Source organism: Peromyscus eremicus, chromosome 3, assembly GCF_949786415.1.
Source record: "Peromyscus eremicus chromosome 3, PerEre_H2_v1, whole genome shotgun sequence".
NCBI classification, from domain to species: domain Eukaryota; kingdom Metazoa; phylum Chordata; class Mammalia; order Rodentia; family Cricetidae; genus Peromyscus; species Peromyscus eremicus.
The window spans coordinates 94,653,209-94,671,312 of record NC_081418.1 but is presented as its reverse complement, the minus strand read 5'-3'; the positions used below and the strand labels follow the sequence as shown (position 1 = coordinate 94,671,312).

Sequence of the window (18,104 nt, the reverse complement as noted above, 5' to 3'; positions counted from 1 at the left end):
TGCTTGTGGATTATTTCGGTTTGTGAGTTACCTGTGTCTAGATGGTGTCACTGCTCTTGACAGTGCTGGGAGGGATCTCCCGTAGAGGAAGGAGATCAATGAACCCCCCCAGAGGACGTGGAGGAAGGCAGAGGAAAAGGGCTGGGGTCTACCTCAGTTGGCAGAGTGCTCTTCCAACACGCCTAAAGCCTCAGGTTTAATCCCCAGCAGTGGCCCACGCCCCTCGAGGTGGAGAGAGTGAGCGTGCGGAGCGAGGGTAGCTGGACCGGCAGCAGAGTTTCCCGTTCCTCCGTGTGCTCTTTCCAACTCCAGGCTTGTCGTTCTCCAGCAGCGCCAAACTCATGTCATCTGAGGTGCTATTTTAATATTGCTGGCTTCTGCTCATATGTGTAAACTTGGAGTCTGGTGTCAGGCATGAGCTGAGGTGGAGGCTCGGGCTCTTCTCAGTGTCTATAAACCACCCCACACCACTCGAGTCTAGGATCAAGCAGTTACACACTCACAGTCTACTCACTTTCTCCTCCCACCTATCTGTCCCAACTACTGACAAGATTTCCTTCAGCCTTTTACTTTCCTGGTTTCTAGAAGGTCTGGGGAAGAGAATTCCGTTTCAGAGTGGGACGTGTTTCTGTCTTCATCTACCACTTGTTAGCGGCGTGACCTTGGGCAAATCTCATTAACGCCTGGTTCCCTAAGCTGTAAACCGGGTTAGTAAAAACCCTTCTGCTATTGGTATGCCGGTTAAGAGGGGCTGACTTTTGTAAGGGCTGGCTCCCTTTGCTTCAGGGACGCAGGGATCCGCTGAGTGAGCCACAGTCAAGATGAGAATCAAGATGCTTCAGACTTGTGACAAGGCAGTGGCAGCCCCTCACATGATCCGCATATACCAGACTGTGTCCCTGTCCGCCCAGGGCGTGTGTTGGTGTTAATCACTTGTCTTTCCAGTCGCCCAACATCTCTTGGGTCCGCGATCACGCGCCCCCCACCCGAAGCCGAGCCTGACGCGGCGGTGGCTCATGCGCCCTGGAGTCCCAGGCCCTTGCCACGGAGCACACGTCCCATCCCCGGCTCAGGGCTCCGCCCCTAGCCTCGGGCGCGCCTCTCCGACAGCTTGCTCCGGTGTCTGAGCGGCCGCGCCCGCGGGCTTTGGGCGCTGATTGGCTGTGGATCGCGGGCGGGCCGCCGGAGAGCTCACACACCCTCTTCCCGCAGCCAATGAGCGCGCGCACGTCACTGTCCGGGGCGGCCCAAAGAGCCGGCAGCCCCTCAATAAGCCACATTGTTGCACCAAACTCCAGAGCAGGAGTCCCAGGACCGCACAGGCTACGCGGCGTTACCCAGCTTGGGAGATCCAAAGGCGGGAGCATCACGCCAGTGACCCTGAGAAGCGCGATCGTCGGAGTGGAGCAGCACTGTCATTCTTACCAAGTTGAGCCTGTGGCTGAAGTTAGAGACTGGACTCTGGGCAACTATACCCATCTCCAGGAGTGAGACTTAGGCACTTTCTAGTAGTTGTGACTTAAAGAAAAAAAAATAAAGGAAACCTGTTTCTGGAGACTCGAGGCCCCCAGCTGGTGAGCCAACGTGGTTAACCTTCTTTGTGTGGCTCCTAGAGTCCTCGATCCCAGCTGGACTCCCGGGCCTGGGTACAAAGCGGTCGTACAGCGTTGCGCTCCTTGGCTAGCGCTCGAGCCTCAGTTTCTCTACCCGGGACCCGTCTCGTCGCAGCAGGATGATCGCCTCGCATATGATCGCCTGCTTATTCACCGAGCTCAACCAAAACCAAGTGCAGAAGGTAAGTCAGCACGGGCCGGGGAGGCTGGCTCGCTTTGGACCAACTTGCGTGCTCTCCGGGAATCGGGAGCGCGTAGGGGATCTGCTTCCTCCTCCTTCGGGGCTGGGGACGTGGAACCAGTCTGGGTAGCTGGGAAAGTCCTGGGCACGAGAAGCCACGTCTGCTAGGCACCCTTGGGGCCGGGGCGCGCAATACCCACCTCCCCGCGACCCGCGCGCGCCCTCCCCACACTTAGATCCCCTAGTTTCTTGAGGGGCGGGTTGCCCTGCACGTAGTCAGAGACTGCTGCGCCCACGTGGGAGGAGCCCCTTCTGCAGCCCGAGTTCCGGCAAGAGCACGTGGGGAAGAATCCAGTGTAGGGGAGGAGGCGCTGTGGCAGTGTGTGGCAGCCGGGGCCCGGCCCTCAGGCACTTAAGGACGCGTTGGGGAGGCCATCGGTTCCTCGTGGCGCCCCTTGGAGGTGGATTGGGAGAAAAAAAATAAAAGAAGCCACCCAGGAAGGAGCGGGAAAAGGCGCAAAGGCTGGCCCGCTGCGCCCCCTCCCCGGAACTGAACTGCCCGGAACTGAGGCTCGAAAGGGGCGCCCCCTCACAGCAGATCTTCCTGGGGACCGCCCCGCCTCTCGTCCCCGCGTCCGGCCTCTGAGTTGGGGGCGGATTTTGGATAGCACTTTCTGGTTTGCTACTAAAAGTTACACGGAGTGGACTCACCTTCCCACCCAGGATTTCCTGAGTTCTTTTGTTGTTGGTTTTTTTTTTTTTTTTTCCCTCTGAAAGCGAACCTTTCATCACTCAGACCCTCCTGTGCCCACCTCACTCTGCAGTCCGGGCGAACCCGATCTCTCAGTCCGGCGGCAGCGGGTCATTTACATAAGAAAGAGCCTCGGGCCCTGCCTGGAGCCTCACTCCCTCAGCCTCGGGGTAGGGAGGTGGGGGTGGACCAGAGCCAGGCTCCCAGTGCTCTAACTCCCGGGAGAATTGAGTTTCTAAAATGCCCAGGATTACGGGATTGGTTCCTGTCCTGGGCCTCAGTCCAAGATTCGAGGGAGGGAAGGGTCTAGTATAGGGTGTGTGTGTGTGTGTGTGTGTGTGTGTGTGTGTGTGTGTGTGTGTGTGTGTGTGTGTGTGGTGCTGTCCAGAGGGTTGTGTTAGAGCTGTGAGCCGTTGCTCAGTTACACACTTGAAATTTCAGTGTCTCGTGGGAACAGATTTTAGGGAAATGCCTTGACCACGTCCTAGGACGCACTCCCCCTCCCATTCTCATGGTCCTGAGTGCGTAAGAGAGGATGATAGATTGCTCTTGATGTTTCCAGGGCCCTGGCAGATGAACCTCAGACTGGAGAGAGGCACCTGCTTTAGTCGAGGTTTTCTCTGTGGGTTGATTCGCTACTCTCTGCGCTTTAATTCGGGTTATTTAGAAACTTGTCTTGGAGTTGGCACGATTTTGCTGCTTCCGGTGGTCTTTTCAGTTCACGATACGACAATCTCTCGGCAATTCCTAAAACAAAGTGAAGGGAGACTCCTTAATCCTAGGGGGAGTGAATTTCCCTCCTGGACATCCGAATTCTAAATGCGAACTTTATCTTGGCGATGGGACTGTGGAAGTACAACAGAAACCCTAAGGGGATGCCCTAGAGTCATTTGTTCCCGGGAGTGGAAATAATTGACTAGGGTGTCTGGAAGTGAGTTCTAGGACCCTGAGCCTCTTGGGAGCACAAGCTGCAGGTGACTGCCGTCCCGCGTTATGGTGCCTTGGCTGGGCACCACAGTATGAAAAATTTGTTCCTTTGGGCTTTTCTTTATGCGCTTAACCCCAGGACACTTGGATGTATTTTCTCTAAATTACCAATAGAGGCAGAATCAAATCAGGCCTGTAACTTATACCAGGTGTCCACGGGATTTAGCCTCCCAGTTTAGACTCTGATCTGGCTTAGGTGTGCAAAGCTGTTTGATCCCCCTGCAGTTTGGGAAGAGACACGAAGTATCTTGGGAGTGTCTCTGAGCTGAGGAAGAATTAGGAAAGATGAAACTCCAGTTTGTTTAATTTTGGAGTCTTTGAGAAGTGCTTGATTTAGATTTTTAGTTTTTTGGGCTTGAGACAGGGTCTCTACAGAGTCTTGGCTATAATGTGTAGCCCAAACTGACTTTGAACTCAGATCTGTCTGCCTCTGCCTTCTAAATGTTAGGATTAAAGGCCTGTACCGCCAGGCGATGGTGGCGCACGCCTTTAATCCCAGCACTCGGGAGGCAGAGGCAGGTGGATCTTTGTGAGTTCGAGGCCAGCCTGGACTACAGAGTGAGATCCAGGAAAGGCACAAAGCTACACAGAGAAACCCTGTCTTAAAAAAAAACAAAAACAAACAAACAAATAAATAAATAAATAAAGGCGTGTACTACCACCACTCCAGGGCCTTGAACAAACTTCCTTCCGGCAGGCCTGGCACTCACCTGTAGACCAGATTAGCCTCTTACAGAGATTCACCTACCTCTGCCTCTGGATTAAAGGTGTGGGCCACCATGCCTGGCTTTTTTGATTTAGACTTTTCTGGAACCCCTCTGAGATGATCTCCTTCTAGTCTCAGGGTTTGTGAGGTGAAGGGACTCAGCGGCTCCAGCTAGCCCCTCTTAGTGTGCTAGTGACAAGGTGCAGTGTCTCCGCTCATTGTTACTAATTGAACCTGGAATTCAACGCAGAGCATCCGCTGTGAACAGCGCTCTGTTCCAAGCTCCTGGTACAGGTTAGCTCATGAATATTCAAATAACTTCCAGAGATAGGCATGGTTAGTTTGAGTGTTCCTTATGGTGTGGGCAAGGAACTGAGGTCAAGATTACGTTCAGGATCACTTGAGTTTTCTTTTGGAAGACCATCAGGATGGTTTTTGCTCTTTTTTGGTAAGGACATCTTGTTTTTGACCACACACCTGCCAGCTCTGGGAACATGTATGTTCACTTGTGGTGCTGGGAGCACACATACAACCAGTGGGGCAGACATGTAGCAGCCTCCCGGCTTGGTTTGAGCAATGGCCTGGGTGCCTACAGGATCTTCTCTAGGAGCCCTGGATTCCTTTTTACCGTCTGCTGTCAGCTACGACCCTGGCATTTGGTCTGTGGGTCCCTTCCAGACACCGTAAGTTTCCCACATTCTAGTCTAGACACTAGACTGGCGTATTTCAGGAACCTTCTATAACTCTGTTCGCTACCCCACATCCCAGTTTCATTTTCCTTGCAACTTTTCATTTCCCAAAGATGTAAGCCAGCAGTCTTGTCAGGCCGGCTCTCACCAGGTCTTTCCTCCCTTGTGCTCGCTCTTCAGGGCCCTGATCATGAAGTCTGGCTTTTCTCTGTGTACCTCTCCATCTGCATGCCTCCTCTTTTATGCTTTCTGTCCCGTGTTCCACCCCCCCCCCCTCCCCGTCTACATCGCTGCACTGAGCGTTGGTGGCGTTGGTTTAGTTACGCCCTCCAGCAAGGCTGATGGGTTTCAGTTGGGATCCTTCCTCAGGCAGGGAGAATCCTGGCTGTTCCAGTTGGCCACCACAGTTTCCGGTCCTGGATGGAGTGCTTAGAATGAGTGAGAATGAAGGGGAGGGCACTGGTGGAAGAATCAGAGTGGGGGGTGAACCCTTGGAGGAAAGGTGGACTTCAGCTCTGGACCTGAGGAAGTAGGAAGATTACCTCCATCCCCCATGGAAGCAAGGGTCTTATGTAGCCCAGGCTAGCCATGTAAGGGAGGATCACCTCGAATTCCTGAGCTCCCTGCCCCTGCCTCCCAAAGGCAGGACTGAACAGATAACACATGATTTTCAGAACTGAACTTTCCTGGCTTCTTGAGGAGTTGACAACCCATTCAACTGTTTTCCGAGGAGAAGTAGAGTGAGACACAGAGTCTAAAAAGGTGGTCGCTAGAGTAAGATCTAATACCCCAAACAAAACACCGAAGCCAAGCACCCCACAGCTTCTGAAGACCACCTCCTGATAAGAGGGTCTGTCCCTTTATCCTGGAGTTTTGAAGTCAATTAGTTTGGTTTGTTTTTGGACACTCTGTAGTCGGTCACTGCCATTTCAAAGCATCGAGAATGGGGCACGGCAAGTCAACCCAGATTTGATTGGCTGTGTGGGTCCCCGCAGTACAGGTCACAGCAGGGCTTGCGTGGCTGGGTTGGAGGTGATACTGTGTTAGCTACTTCCCAGCTGTGGTGCCTCAGACATTTGGGGCTAGAAAATTGTCTGGATGAGGGGCTATTCCATTCTATCACTTAATTTTATTTACTTTTTCCTTTTTGAGATATACTCATGCTGGCCTCCAACTCTCTACACAGAGGATGACCTTAATTCTGATCCTCCTGCCTCTACCCATGTGCCACTGTCTTTCTTTTATGTGGTGTTGGAATCAAACTAAGGGCTTCATAGGAAAGCACTTTGCAGACTGAGCCACCCCCTCCTTTATTTTTTATTATTGAGACAAGGTCTTACTGTGTATTTATCTTGCCTAAAACTACTATGTAGACCAGGCTGGTCTGGAACTCATAAAAATTCACCTATCTCTGCCTCCCGGGTGCTAGAGTTAAAGGTGTGCACCACCATACCCAGCTCCCTCCCTCCCTCTCTCCCTCCCTCTCTCCCTCCCTCCCTCCCTTCCTTCCTCCCTCTCTCCCTTTTTTCACAGTCTCTGTAGCCCAAGCTGACCTAGAAATCTTAGTGACCTTCCTGTCTCAGCCTCCCAAGTGCTGAGATTGCCGGCATGAGCCACCATGCATGCCCTGCTAGCCCCCAGCTTCCAACAGTTTGTCACATGGGAAGTTGTGAGACCACGGCCTTCAGCAGAAGCCCCCACCCCTCACTGAAGGGCAGGCTCACAGGGCAGGACCAACTAGAAAGCTGTGGGCTGTGCCCTCCTTCTAGGAAGGCACTGGGGGAAGATTCGTGCCCTCCTCCTTAAGAATCTCCTGCTGGCCCTGTGGGAGTTTCCTCTCAGCCTTCCACGCCAGGTAGACATTTGAGCTGGAGAAAAAGGCTGGTGACTTCTGCACAGGACAGAAGCAGCCGTGCGTGGTTACAAGATGGAGTCGGCTTGTGGGACTGAATCCTAGTTATCCATGAAGCAAGCATTGGTAGTTTGGGCCAGTTAGGAAACAGTTACTAACTTGCATTCTTTCTGGTTCCCTGGCGGAAGTGGCACCCTACTCAGAGGTCTTGGGTGTCTGTTGGCACACCCCAGGTTGAAGCATCTTCTCTTTGGGGGAACGCTGTGTCCGCCTTGCAGTAATTGACTTCCAGTAACTTCTTTCCCCAGGAGCGAAAGGGCAGAGGGTGCTCAGGGCAGGTGGTGAGCCTGCACTTCTGGGAATTGGCTCAGGCGTCCTATCATCTGCTCCATACTCTAGCTTCCCACTGGGGAAAACCTTGGAGGTGACTTGTATTGAGGTCACAGCACCTGCCATGGGAGGTGTGGCTGCCCTGGATTCATGGAGCTTCGACCCTTAGGGACCAAAGGTGACAGCCACGCCCCCATTCTTTTGGTTCACTAGATGAGATCTTCTTGAGCCACAGCAGGGCATTTTTCCCTCCACATTCAGACCCTGGGCTGCTGTTGTGTGTTTTCCCTCTTACTGACCCTGGGGAGTCCCAAGTTCTTCAGAGTGTAATAGTCTCTGTAGGGAACCCTGAGTCTTCCCCTTACAGTCTTTTATTACATTTTGAGGAGGATTAAACTCAGGGTCCTGGGCAAGTTCCCAGTCACTGAACCATATCCTGTCCCCTGCTTTCTTTGTGATGTGGCAGGGGAGGAAGGACATCAGGGTCTCATACTGCAGTCCGGGCTGGGCTGAAACTCACTATATAATAGCCCAGGTTAGTCCCAAACTCATGACAACCAGTTTTCAGACCTTAGAGTGATGGATGTGACCCACCTCATTCTACCCCTTGGATATCTTGAATAAGTTTTATCTTTTTTAATTAGGACTTGGGAGTCTTGGCCGGAAGAGTAGAGAATCTCATTTTATGGGTGGTCATAAATGTTTAGTGCTTCTGTCTGTAGATCTCTGGACATTCCTTCTCTAGAGGGATTTTGTGAAGCTTTTCCTCAGAACCTATCCCAGAAGTCCTATTCATCCAACAACCTTCCCTCATAGTCCTTGCCTGGGTGTCCAGTATTGCTGTTCCTGGAGATATGGGGGCGGTCCGCATTGTTAAAAGCCCTTGTACTGGACCCTTCCTCTTGGCCTCTCTAATGCCTGATAAAGGAAGGTATGAAGACAGATAAAACATCTGGGGTTCAGCAAGGGCATTTGAGGCTGCCTAATGCCCCCAGTTGAGCTCTTCCTACTTATTCACATTTTTCCTGTCTTAGTGCTTTTCATGAAGCCTTCTGGACTCATCTGTTCCTTTCCCCTGAAAAATTGAGACAAGGTCTCACACCGTAGCCCAGGCTGGCCTGAAACGCAGTATGTAATTCAGGCTGGCATCAAACTTGCAGCAATCCTCCTGCCCCATCCTTCCTCCGGATACCTGGGATGTTGTATGTGTGAGCCATCTGTGCTGGCTTTCCTATAAAGATCTTAAAGGTAAACATCTCTTGTACTTAGTAGGAGCTGGTATCTCAGACCACCCTCTAGCTGTGTGGCAGAGGAGGTACTGTTAGGTCATTCAGGTAAGGACACCAGGTCAGTGCTTTGCCCAAGGGCAAGGCAGAATTCAAACCCAGGCAGGTAGCCTCACTTCAGAGCCCATGCACTTAACCCTCAGCACAGAGCAGCCTGGGACAACTGGAGATGGTAGACTGTTTTATTGGGTTATGAGTCAGGTGTCAGTTGGAAAGGGACCTTAGGAATGATGTCATCCAAGCCCTTTTACGGTAAAGAAACCAGCTGCGGTGTCCTAGAAGACTGGTCCAAGCTCTCCCAGGAGCCCCGAATCTGGAGTTAGTTTCCGGATCACTATCTGGTTTCCTTAAATGTCATCCTTGGGTGTGGGTTCCTTTAGAACAAAGTCTGATTTACTTTGTGGGCTGTCTGTGGGACTTTATAACTTATTGCCCCAACTGGGCCCCCTTTGCAAGTAAAAGTAGGCCCTGTGGGTAGTCTTGCCATTTCCACAGGTGTCAGCCGAGGTGGCCTTGGGCATATGGGCATGTTAGGGTGTCTTGCCTGTGATGGGCGTGGTCTTGGGTTGGATGGGAGTTCTGTACTGTGGAGCATAGAGACAGACCCAGAGAGATTTGATTCAGCAGGTGGACAGTGGCTGTAGAAAGAATGAGTAGATGCTACCATGGGTCAGGAGGCTGCAAGGCAGATTGTGGTCCCCTGGCCTGGGGCTGCCTAGAGAGGGCTAAGGGACCTAGGGAATGGAGCATAATAGGCAGGACAGGCAGATGAGCATGGAGGAAATGGTGTCAGCATCCCATAGTGAGAGTAGTGGCCTGAAGAGCAGGGTCAGGCATAAGCACCTGCCAGTCTGGAGTAGCTAGCTCTCTGTATTCCTGTTGTCATAGCCCCGTGTTGGTAACCATAGCCAAATACCAACTCATCTTGAGTACTGATGGCATCACAAATATGCCAAAGACTTAGTTGGTGCTTGTGGTCTCCTGGGTCGAGTGAGAATGGGAGGGACAGATGTCTAGTCAGCCTGCAACTGAGATGTCTGCACATTCATGTTTATTGCAACAACTACGCATAAGAGCCAATTTATTATCATCCTAGATGTCCATCAGCAGATGAATGGCTAAAGAAAATGTGATATATACACATGAAATCTTATTCTGCTACTAAAAGAAATGAAATATGTCTGTGCAGGAAAGTGAATGGAACTGGAGATCATGTGACTTGAAATACACCAGACTCAGAAAGATGAATGTCACATTCTCTCATAAGCAGAATCAAGATTAAAAGAAAAAAAAAATGAAGCTGGGTGGTGGCGTGCACACCTTTAATCTCAGTACTAGGGAGGCAGAGGAAGGTGGATTTCTGAGTTCAAGGCCAGCCTGGTCTACAGACAGCCAGGGATACACAGGGATACACAGGGATACACAGGACAGCCAAGGATACACAGAGAAACTGTCTTGAAAAACCAAACCAAACCAAAATAAAACAACAGCAAAAGTATAAATAAAGTTTGTAAGTATTTGTGAACAGGAAGGGGACCAGCAAGAAGAGAAGGGATGGGGGTTGAATATAAACATAAGACATGATGTTTCTGTATGGAGACGTCTCTATGATTTCATATATATATATATATATATATATATATATATATATATATATATATATATATATATATATATAATAGTGTATCATTTCCCCCTTCAATTTTCTCCCTCCAACCCCTTTTGTATCTCTCCTTACTTTCTTTCAAATTCATGGCTTTCCCATTGTTTCATATATTTGTATATACATGTGTATATAAATGTGTGTGTGTGTGTGTGTGTGTGTTTTCAGGGCTGACCACTTGGTACTGGATAACCATTTGGTGTGCTCTTCCTCCAGGAAGATGGTATCTCTCCACTTGAAGCATTCCTTAGTTTCTGTAGTTCTAGGGTTGAGGCCTCTTAAGATTTCCCTCTAGCCCATCATTTTTTTTTTTACAACGATTGAATATACACTGATTTAAAATTTTGTTTGTTTTGTTTTTTGAGACAGGGCTTCTCTGTGTAACAGTCCTGGCACTTGGGTGACCAGGGCACTGGGGTTGCCTGGGCTATCCTCTCAAAAACATAAGCAATGCAAACTAAGAACAGAAAGTGGTTATAAGCCTGTATTTTATAATAGCAAGGGAAACTGCTGTTGTCTGTCCTCACCTTCGGTTTGTAAGTATTTCTTGGCATATCTGCCTCTTGCTGTGGACTGAGCCTCTTGCTGGCAGAGTGCTGTCTCCTTTACCCTTTACCCTGGTGTCTTCTGTGCCCAGCCCTGGCACACTCAGTCTGGTGCTCAGTCAGTTCATGGGCAAATGGACCAAGCCAGTGTCACGTATACCTGGGGCCTGTTACTTGTACTACCACCTCCCTCCGGGATGGAATAACTAAACTGGGAGCTGGAAGGCCCAGACTGGGTATCCCCAATGCCCATCTCCTGGCCGCTGGCAAGGGCTGCCTCCTGGGGTGTCTCATTCCATGTGGCTGAGAGTGAGAACTGGCCGAACAGGAAGGCCTGTGATTCACCACAGTGCAGCAGGATCTTGGAGGAGTGACCTGTATGCTTCTTACTCTTCCACATTCACCACACTGCCTCAGGCTTATGACCATGCCTTGCGTCAGAGCTGGAGTCTCCCCAAGATGGCAGGGCCGCCCCAGCAAAGAGCCTCCTCTCCCATATGAAGAAAGCACTCAGCAGATCTGTTATTTTCCATCAACTGGGTCCAGAAAGCAGAGGGTCGCAGCTTATCCCCTGTGTCTTCTTCTTCCCTGGCTCATCTCCTCTTCCTCCTTTAGGAGACACCTGGTCTTCCCTTGACAGCTTCTTCACAGCATAAATTTGCTGCTCTCTGCTCAGCCTTGGCCTTGCCGGGAGGAGTCTGAGAACATTATAATTAATGAGGGCACGGATAGCATTTGTTTGCCAGCTTTCCCAGGCTGGACACACCTGTGCCCCAGGTTGGGGTGCCCAGTGAACCGACCACCTGATGTTATGGGCCCTTGCCAGGGATTAGGCTTGTGGTCTGGGGAAGCTTCTCCAAGCCTTGGTTTCCTTGTCAAAGGCTGGTGGTAAAACATTGGCAAAGGAATAATGCAAATATATATATATATATATATATATATATATATATATATATATGAAATTCTTTTGAAATGTGCTGCAAGCCTGTGTCAGCATATGGTCATTGGAAGGCAGTGTGTGGCTAGGTTTAAAGTAGGGTGTCCTCTCAGCTGCCCTCTTGATCTCTCTGATCTCCTGGGTGCTTTGACTGTGCAGAGTAGGTAGGCTAAGGACAAGTTCTTGATGTCTGCCTTTTTCTTTCTCCTATTTCCTTATATAGGGTCTTTCTATGTAGCCCAGGCTAGCCTGGTACTTGAATGCTCCCTAAACCTTCCCAGTGCTTGGATTGCAGATGCAGGCCATATAAAATAATATCGATGATATAATAATGTATATAGCAAGTACATATTTTAAATTTTAGTTATATTTATCTATTGTGTATGTGTGTGTGTTTGTGTGCTGTGGTGGATGTGTGGAAGTCAGAGGACAACTTGTGCCATATAAGTTCCTGGGATCATACCCTGGTCATTAGGCTTGGCAGCAAGCTCCTTTACCTACTAAGCCATCTTACAGGCCTGGTGTATTTTAAATGATTTTTGTACTACTGGGGATCAAACCCAGGGCCTTGTGAGTGACTGGGATTACGGGCCTGTGCCATCAGGTCCAGGCTTCCTAACTTTCTAAATTGAACTAGGATGCACATAAGAAACTAAATACCTACAAGATAACACTGCCACCCATCCTGTGTCACCAGAGACACCCTCATCTTCTGGCATCAGTTCCCCATCTCTCACCCTGAAGGGCTATCATTGTCTTGACTTTAAAAAAATCTTTTTAAGGCAAGCTTCTCACTGTAGCCCAGGCTTGCCTAAGCCAGGGATGGCTTTGAACTCTCCTGATCCTCATGCCTCCACCTATTACTGAGGGCATTACAGGCATGCGTCCCTGAACCTGGAACTGTCATGGCTTGTGTCCACATAGACCTGCTTTTGGATTCGTGTGAATGGACTCCCTGGGTGGGTTGTTCCCACTGTGCCTGCTTTGAGGCACATCTGTGTCCCTGTGGATGGTGGCCAGTGGCATGTTCTCATGCTGTGTGATATTGCCCCACGTTCCTTTGTGGTTGATTTCAAACAAGAAAGACCAAGTCACCTGCAGAAGGCAAGGCCCTTTCTAACTGTCCTCTGGGAGGCCAGGCTGAGTGGAGGCCTGAGACAGCTGACGACACAGTTGTTTCTTCAGGACAAGAACCTAAGTGTTAAGAAAGTTGAAGCTCGCCGGGCGGTGGTGGCGCACTCAGGAGGCAGAGCCAGGCGGATCTCTGTGAGTTTGAGGCCAGCCTGGGCTACCAAGTGAGTTCCAGGAAAGGCGCAAAGCTACACAGAGAAACCCTGTCTCGAAAAAACCAAAACCAAAAACAAAACAAAAACAAAACAAAAAACAAACAAACAAACAAAAAACAAAAAAAAACTTGCAACGCAGCTTTCCTTCCCACAATCCCTCGCGTCCGTCCTGTCCAACTTGGGCCCGGCAGAATGGCTCCCCACAAAGAAGGGTGGCGAGAAGAGCCGTTCTGCCATCAACGAGGTGGTGACCCGAATACACCATCAACATTCACAAGCGCATCCATGGAGTGGGCTTCAAGAAGCGTGCCCGCCCCTAGGGCACTCAAAGAAATCCGGAAATTTGCCATGAAGGGGATGGGGACTCCAGGTGTGTGCATTGATACCAGGCTTAATAAAGCCATCTGGGCCAAAGGAATAAGGAATGTTCCATACCGGATCCGTGTACGGTTGTCCAGAAAATGTAATAAGAATGAGGACTTACCAAACAAGCTCTACACTTACGTACCTGTTATAAAGTCTGCAGTCAATGTGGATGAGAACTAAGCTGCTGAGTGTCAAACAGAGTTGGAGAACTACCTTCAAAAAATTAATTAATTAAATAAAAAAAAGTTGAAGCTCAGTCATTTGGTTTTGGAAGAGGCTTTTACTAGGTTGCCCAGACTGACATTGAACTCATTTTCTCGTCAAGCAGGCAGGCCCTGAACTCAGAGCTATTTAATAGTAGGATTGGTTAATGTTCCTAAAGGAACACTGGAGAGAACCTTCTAAACATTAATAGCAACATCCAGAGACTGGAGACAGGAGGTCAGCCGCTGTGTCTCTGGCTCCCATGTTGAAACTGAGGCAGTCACATTTTCATCATGTTTCTCCCAGGAGGGTGTTTCTTACAGAAATGACTGATCTTTGGTTGTCCATATATTAAATGTTCCATCCGCTTCCTGAAACGATTTGATGATTTAGGTCAACTTTGGTAGCAGGATTTCTTGACAAGGCATTAACAGGAGCTGTGAACGCAGATCTTTGTCCGTCCTGACAATCAAGGCAAAAGGACAGGGCTCTTCTGGAATCAGGATTTTCATCTCATTGGCCTGAGCAGGAAGAATGGGGAATCTGGCACCCAAATGTCCTGACACCAAATCCTGTAGGGGACTGTCTGGCCAAGGGAGGACCAGCCAACAACATGGCTGCTTTAAAATGTTCGAGTGAGTGGGGCGGTGGTGGCGCACGCCTTTAATCCCAGCACTCGGGAGGCAGAGGCAGGTGGATCTGTGAATTCTAGTCCACCCTTGTCTACAGAGCAAGTTCCAGGACAGGCTCCAAAGCTGTACAGTGAAACCCTGTCTTGCAAAGCCAAAATAAAATTTAAATAAAATAAAATAAAATAAAATAAAATAAAATAAAATAAAATAAAATAAAAATAGTTTTAGGCCAGGCGTGGCGGTGCACACCTTTAATCCCAGCACTCGGGAGGCAGAGGTAGGGGGATCTCTGTGAGTTCAAGGCCAGTCTGGTCTACAGAGTGAGCTCCAGAGAAACTTTGTCTTGAGAGGGGAAAAAAAGGCTCCAGTGCTCTTGGTGTTTCTTCTTCTGTCTCAAGATTTGTTTTTCCTTCCTTCTTTCCTTCCTTCCTTCCTTCCTTCCTTTCTTTTTCTTTCTTTCTTTCTTTCTTTCTTTCTTTCTTTCTTTCTTTCTTTCTTTCTTTCTTTCTTTCTTTCTTTTCTCTCTGTCTCTCTCCCCTTCCTTCTTCCTCTCTCCTTTTTCCTTTTTTCTATTTTCTTTCTTTCTTTCTTTCTTTCTTTCTTTCTTTCTTTCTTTCTTTTTTTTTGAGACAGGTTTCTCTGTGTATCCCTGGCCATCCTGGAACTTGCTCTGTTGACCAGGCTGGCCTCGAACTCAAGAGACTCGCTTGCCTTTGCCTCCCCATTGCTTGGATCAAAGGTGTGGGCCACCACGGCCTGGCAGGGTTTGCTTTTCTGTAGCGCTTGCCCTGTCTCCACCTCCGACTCTGGAGGAAGAGTCACTTCAGACTGGCGCTGTGGGAGAAATGAAACTGACCCAGATTGCCCAATGAGGAAGTTCTAATCTTCAGCATCGCTGAGGCTATCGGCTAGAAGTGCTATCTCACACGCCCTTGCCTTGGGTAGCCTGGCAGACTCTCTTCACTGAGCCCAGCCAGCTCTGCCTGCCTGGGACTCCCCAGCCTGTTTTCTGCCTCCCATTCAGAGAGAGACGGAAAGGGAAGGCCCCCCTCCCTTCCCCAAAACACACTCCCATAGGCCAGGAACTACCAACACAGAAAGAGAAGAGGACTGTCTGGGAAGTGAGTCCCGCTTTGTTAAACCTTGAGTGTGGTTAACTGAGGTTGAGGATTGTCCTTGGCCCTCTGTGGGTGCCCGTTGGTAGAGAGAATTCTAGAAGAGGAAGGGGTAGGAAGAAAGGGGAAAGCGGGAGAGCTTTGTGCTTGGTACCTCAATTCTGTCTTGACTGGGGGACTCTTCATCCCATTTTATAAGGGTGAAGACGCTGTCACACTTCTCCAGCGTTGCCAACCTGTGTGTGTGATGCAGCTAGGATTCACATACTGATTTTCCTTGTGCCGAGGCCCTCGGTTCAGTGAAAATTGGCCTGAATGGTTCCGCTTTGCTGGTCCCAGCTACTTAAATCTCTTCCCAGAAAGTGCAAGCTTTGTCTCTCCACGTCCCAGAAGCCTGGATCAATCAACACTGGCTGATTTCACCCTGGCGCAATGTCCCAGCTCCTGCTTTTCTCCTTGTCTTGTGTGCATCTCTGCACATGTATGTATGTATGTACGTGTGTGTGTGTGTGTGTGTGTGTGTGTGTGTGTGTGTGTGTGTGTGTGTGTAGGTCATAGGATGGTCTTGAGTGTTTCTTTTTCACTGCAATCCATTTTTAAATGTTTTTCTTTGAGACAGTCAGTCTCTCACTGGTTTGGGACTTGCCAATTAGGCTGGGCTGGATTCTGTCTGTGAATGTCTGCGCACCTTGTGAATGTCTGCGCGCACCTTGTGCATGCCTGGTGCACGGGAGCCCAGAAGAGGGCACTCGATCCTCTGGGACTGGAGTTGCAGGCTGTTGTGAATTACCGTGTGAGTGCTGGAAATTGAATCCCGGTCCTCTGGAAGAGCAAACAGTACTCTTAACTATCTCTCTAGCCCCCTGGCTTTTTAAAATATGGGTTCTTGGGGTGGAATTCAGGTCCTCGTGTTTGTAAGGCAACGTCGCTAGCTGAGTTATCTCCCCCCCCCCCCCATTGCCTGCTCTTTTTTAAGGCAAATTCTCACTCTATAGTGCAGGCTGGCCTAGAACTTTCTCTGTAGCTGGGGCTAGCTTCCAGCTTGCTGCGATCTTCCTGTTTTACCCTCCCAAGTGAAAATGACTGGCCTAAAGCCTTACTGACTGCAAGAACCTGGCCAACTCTGATCGCGTTATTGACACTGGAAACCTGCTCCATAGAGGGTGAGGCTAGCAGATGCCTCAACCCTAGAAGCGGCCATTTGGTCAGCCTGGAATGGATACTTAGAGCCTAGGCCAGCCTCTAACTTTCAGTGTTGCCAAGGTGCCAAGGATGACCTGGAACTCTTGTTCCTCCTGCCTCCCAAGTGCTGGGATCACAGGCCTGCACTTAGGGCTTATTATTATTATTAATTTTTTCAGATAATACATTTTGGTCATGTCTTTTTGCCTTCCTCAACTCCCAGATCCTCCTCAACTCCCTACCTACCCAACTTGTTTTCTCTCTATCCCCAAAACAAAATCAGAACAAACACAAAACCAATAGGACAAGATAAACACTCAAAAACTAAAACAATAGCTTCACAAACCCTGAAAAAGCTTCTGCAAGTGTCTCATGATCCTGGATTGCAGCCAAGTTGGGGAACTTTTATCACAAGTGGCCGTCTGGAGACCACACAGAATTTATCAGAGATGATTTAGCTGTGATTGAAGACAGGGCTTCTAAACTCTGGAACTGAGGGAAGTAGCCCCAGGATGGAAAGCACCCAGCCTGAAGTCGGAGGACTTGGGAAATGCAGTGATCAAACGTAGATGTTTGTGTTGGCCACCCTAGGGTTCCCCTTTCTGAGAGGGCTTGTTCTGGCTGGTCGGTGTCCCAGTGCTGTGTGTAAAAGTGAGATCTAGACCCCTCCACTCCCACCCCCCACCCTGGGGCTCTTCCATGACTCCAGGCATGTGTTCCTGACCCTCTGGGGGACAAATGGAAGGATTCTGGAAACTGCATTCTCTTCTGGTGGCTGCACTTGTTTCCCACTCCCGTTACCCTTGGCTGCCATTCATTCGGTGCACAGCAGCCACCAAGGAATGAATGGGCACCAGCGGCATGTTTAGGAAGCTGTGGCATTCGGATCTGTAACATAGACCTGTAGAAGTTCTTTCAAAGACAATGGTGATCAGGTCAGGTGGGGCCTTAGGTTAGTAAGCAAGCCTGGAAATGTTTACCCACTGCTATGGCCACATAGCCATTATCATTTTTATCTGCTACTGAAAGGTGATTATAATCTCCTGAGCAAAGGGTAACAGGCCTGGAATAAAGGGCAGCCTTTTAACTCTGTTCTTGAAGCTAAGAATGAGAACAATTAGCAATTAGAACCTCGAAGATGGGGCTGGGGATAGCTCAGTTGGTAAAGTACTTACTTGACAAGCAGGAGGACCTGAGTTCTATCCCCAAATGCATGGTGCCCTACACACACACACACACACACACACACACACACACACACACCCCACACATACACAGTCACACTCACAGTCACACAAAATAAAAAACTCAGGCAGTTTGAAGATAAGCCAAGAGAGATTGCTGTGGAATTTGCTCTCTGGTAGACATAACTTCACATTTAGGAAGCAGCGGGGGGACCCATCACAAGGCAGTACAGGTTCTGCTCTGTCTACCATGTGGGATTTCCTCTACCTCCTTGGCAAATGAAGAGGGAGTGTCTGGAAGATTTCTGAGTCTCTCCTCTCTCTGGAAATAGTGAAGTAGGGACTCTAATTCTGCCGCGTTTCACATTAGTGACAATGCCCGGAGAAGGACCGACTGCCCTGGGTGGCAGGGTTCTTGGGTTATGTACTCTTGATATTCTCTCCCTTCTGGGAAGTTAGCCTCTAGGCAACCCCTCATCAGAAGAGTAAATCGCTAGTGTGCTCCAGCATACCGCCTCCTAGCTATGTTGTTCAGTAAGTTGGGTTGGGTTTATCAGGGTGTAACTCAATTGGAAGACCAGGAGAATTATTTCCA

General features: G+C 49.5%; 1 protein-coding gene across 1 annotated transcript in view; it reads left to right on the top strand.

Annotated features, from left to right (window-relative positions):
• Positions 1–1,292: 1,292 nt before the first annotated feature.
• Hk2 (hexokinase 2) overlaps positions 1,293–18,104 on the top strand; it is a 53,777-nt gene continuing 36,965 nt past the window's right edge. The window contains exon 1 of the mRNA XM_059258021.1: positions 1,293–1,795. Within this exon, the coding sequence (XP_059114004.1) occupies positions 1,733–1,795 (63 nt within the window). The 5' untranslated portion in view covers positions 1,293–1,732. The remainder of the gene's footprint in view (positions 1,796–18,104) is intronic.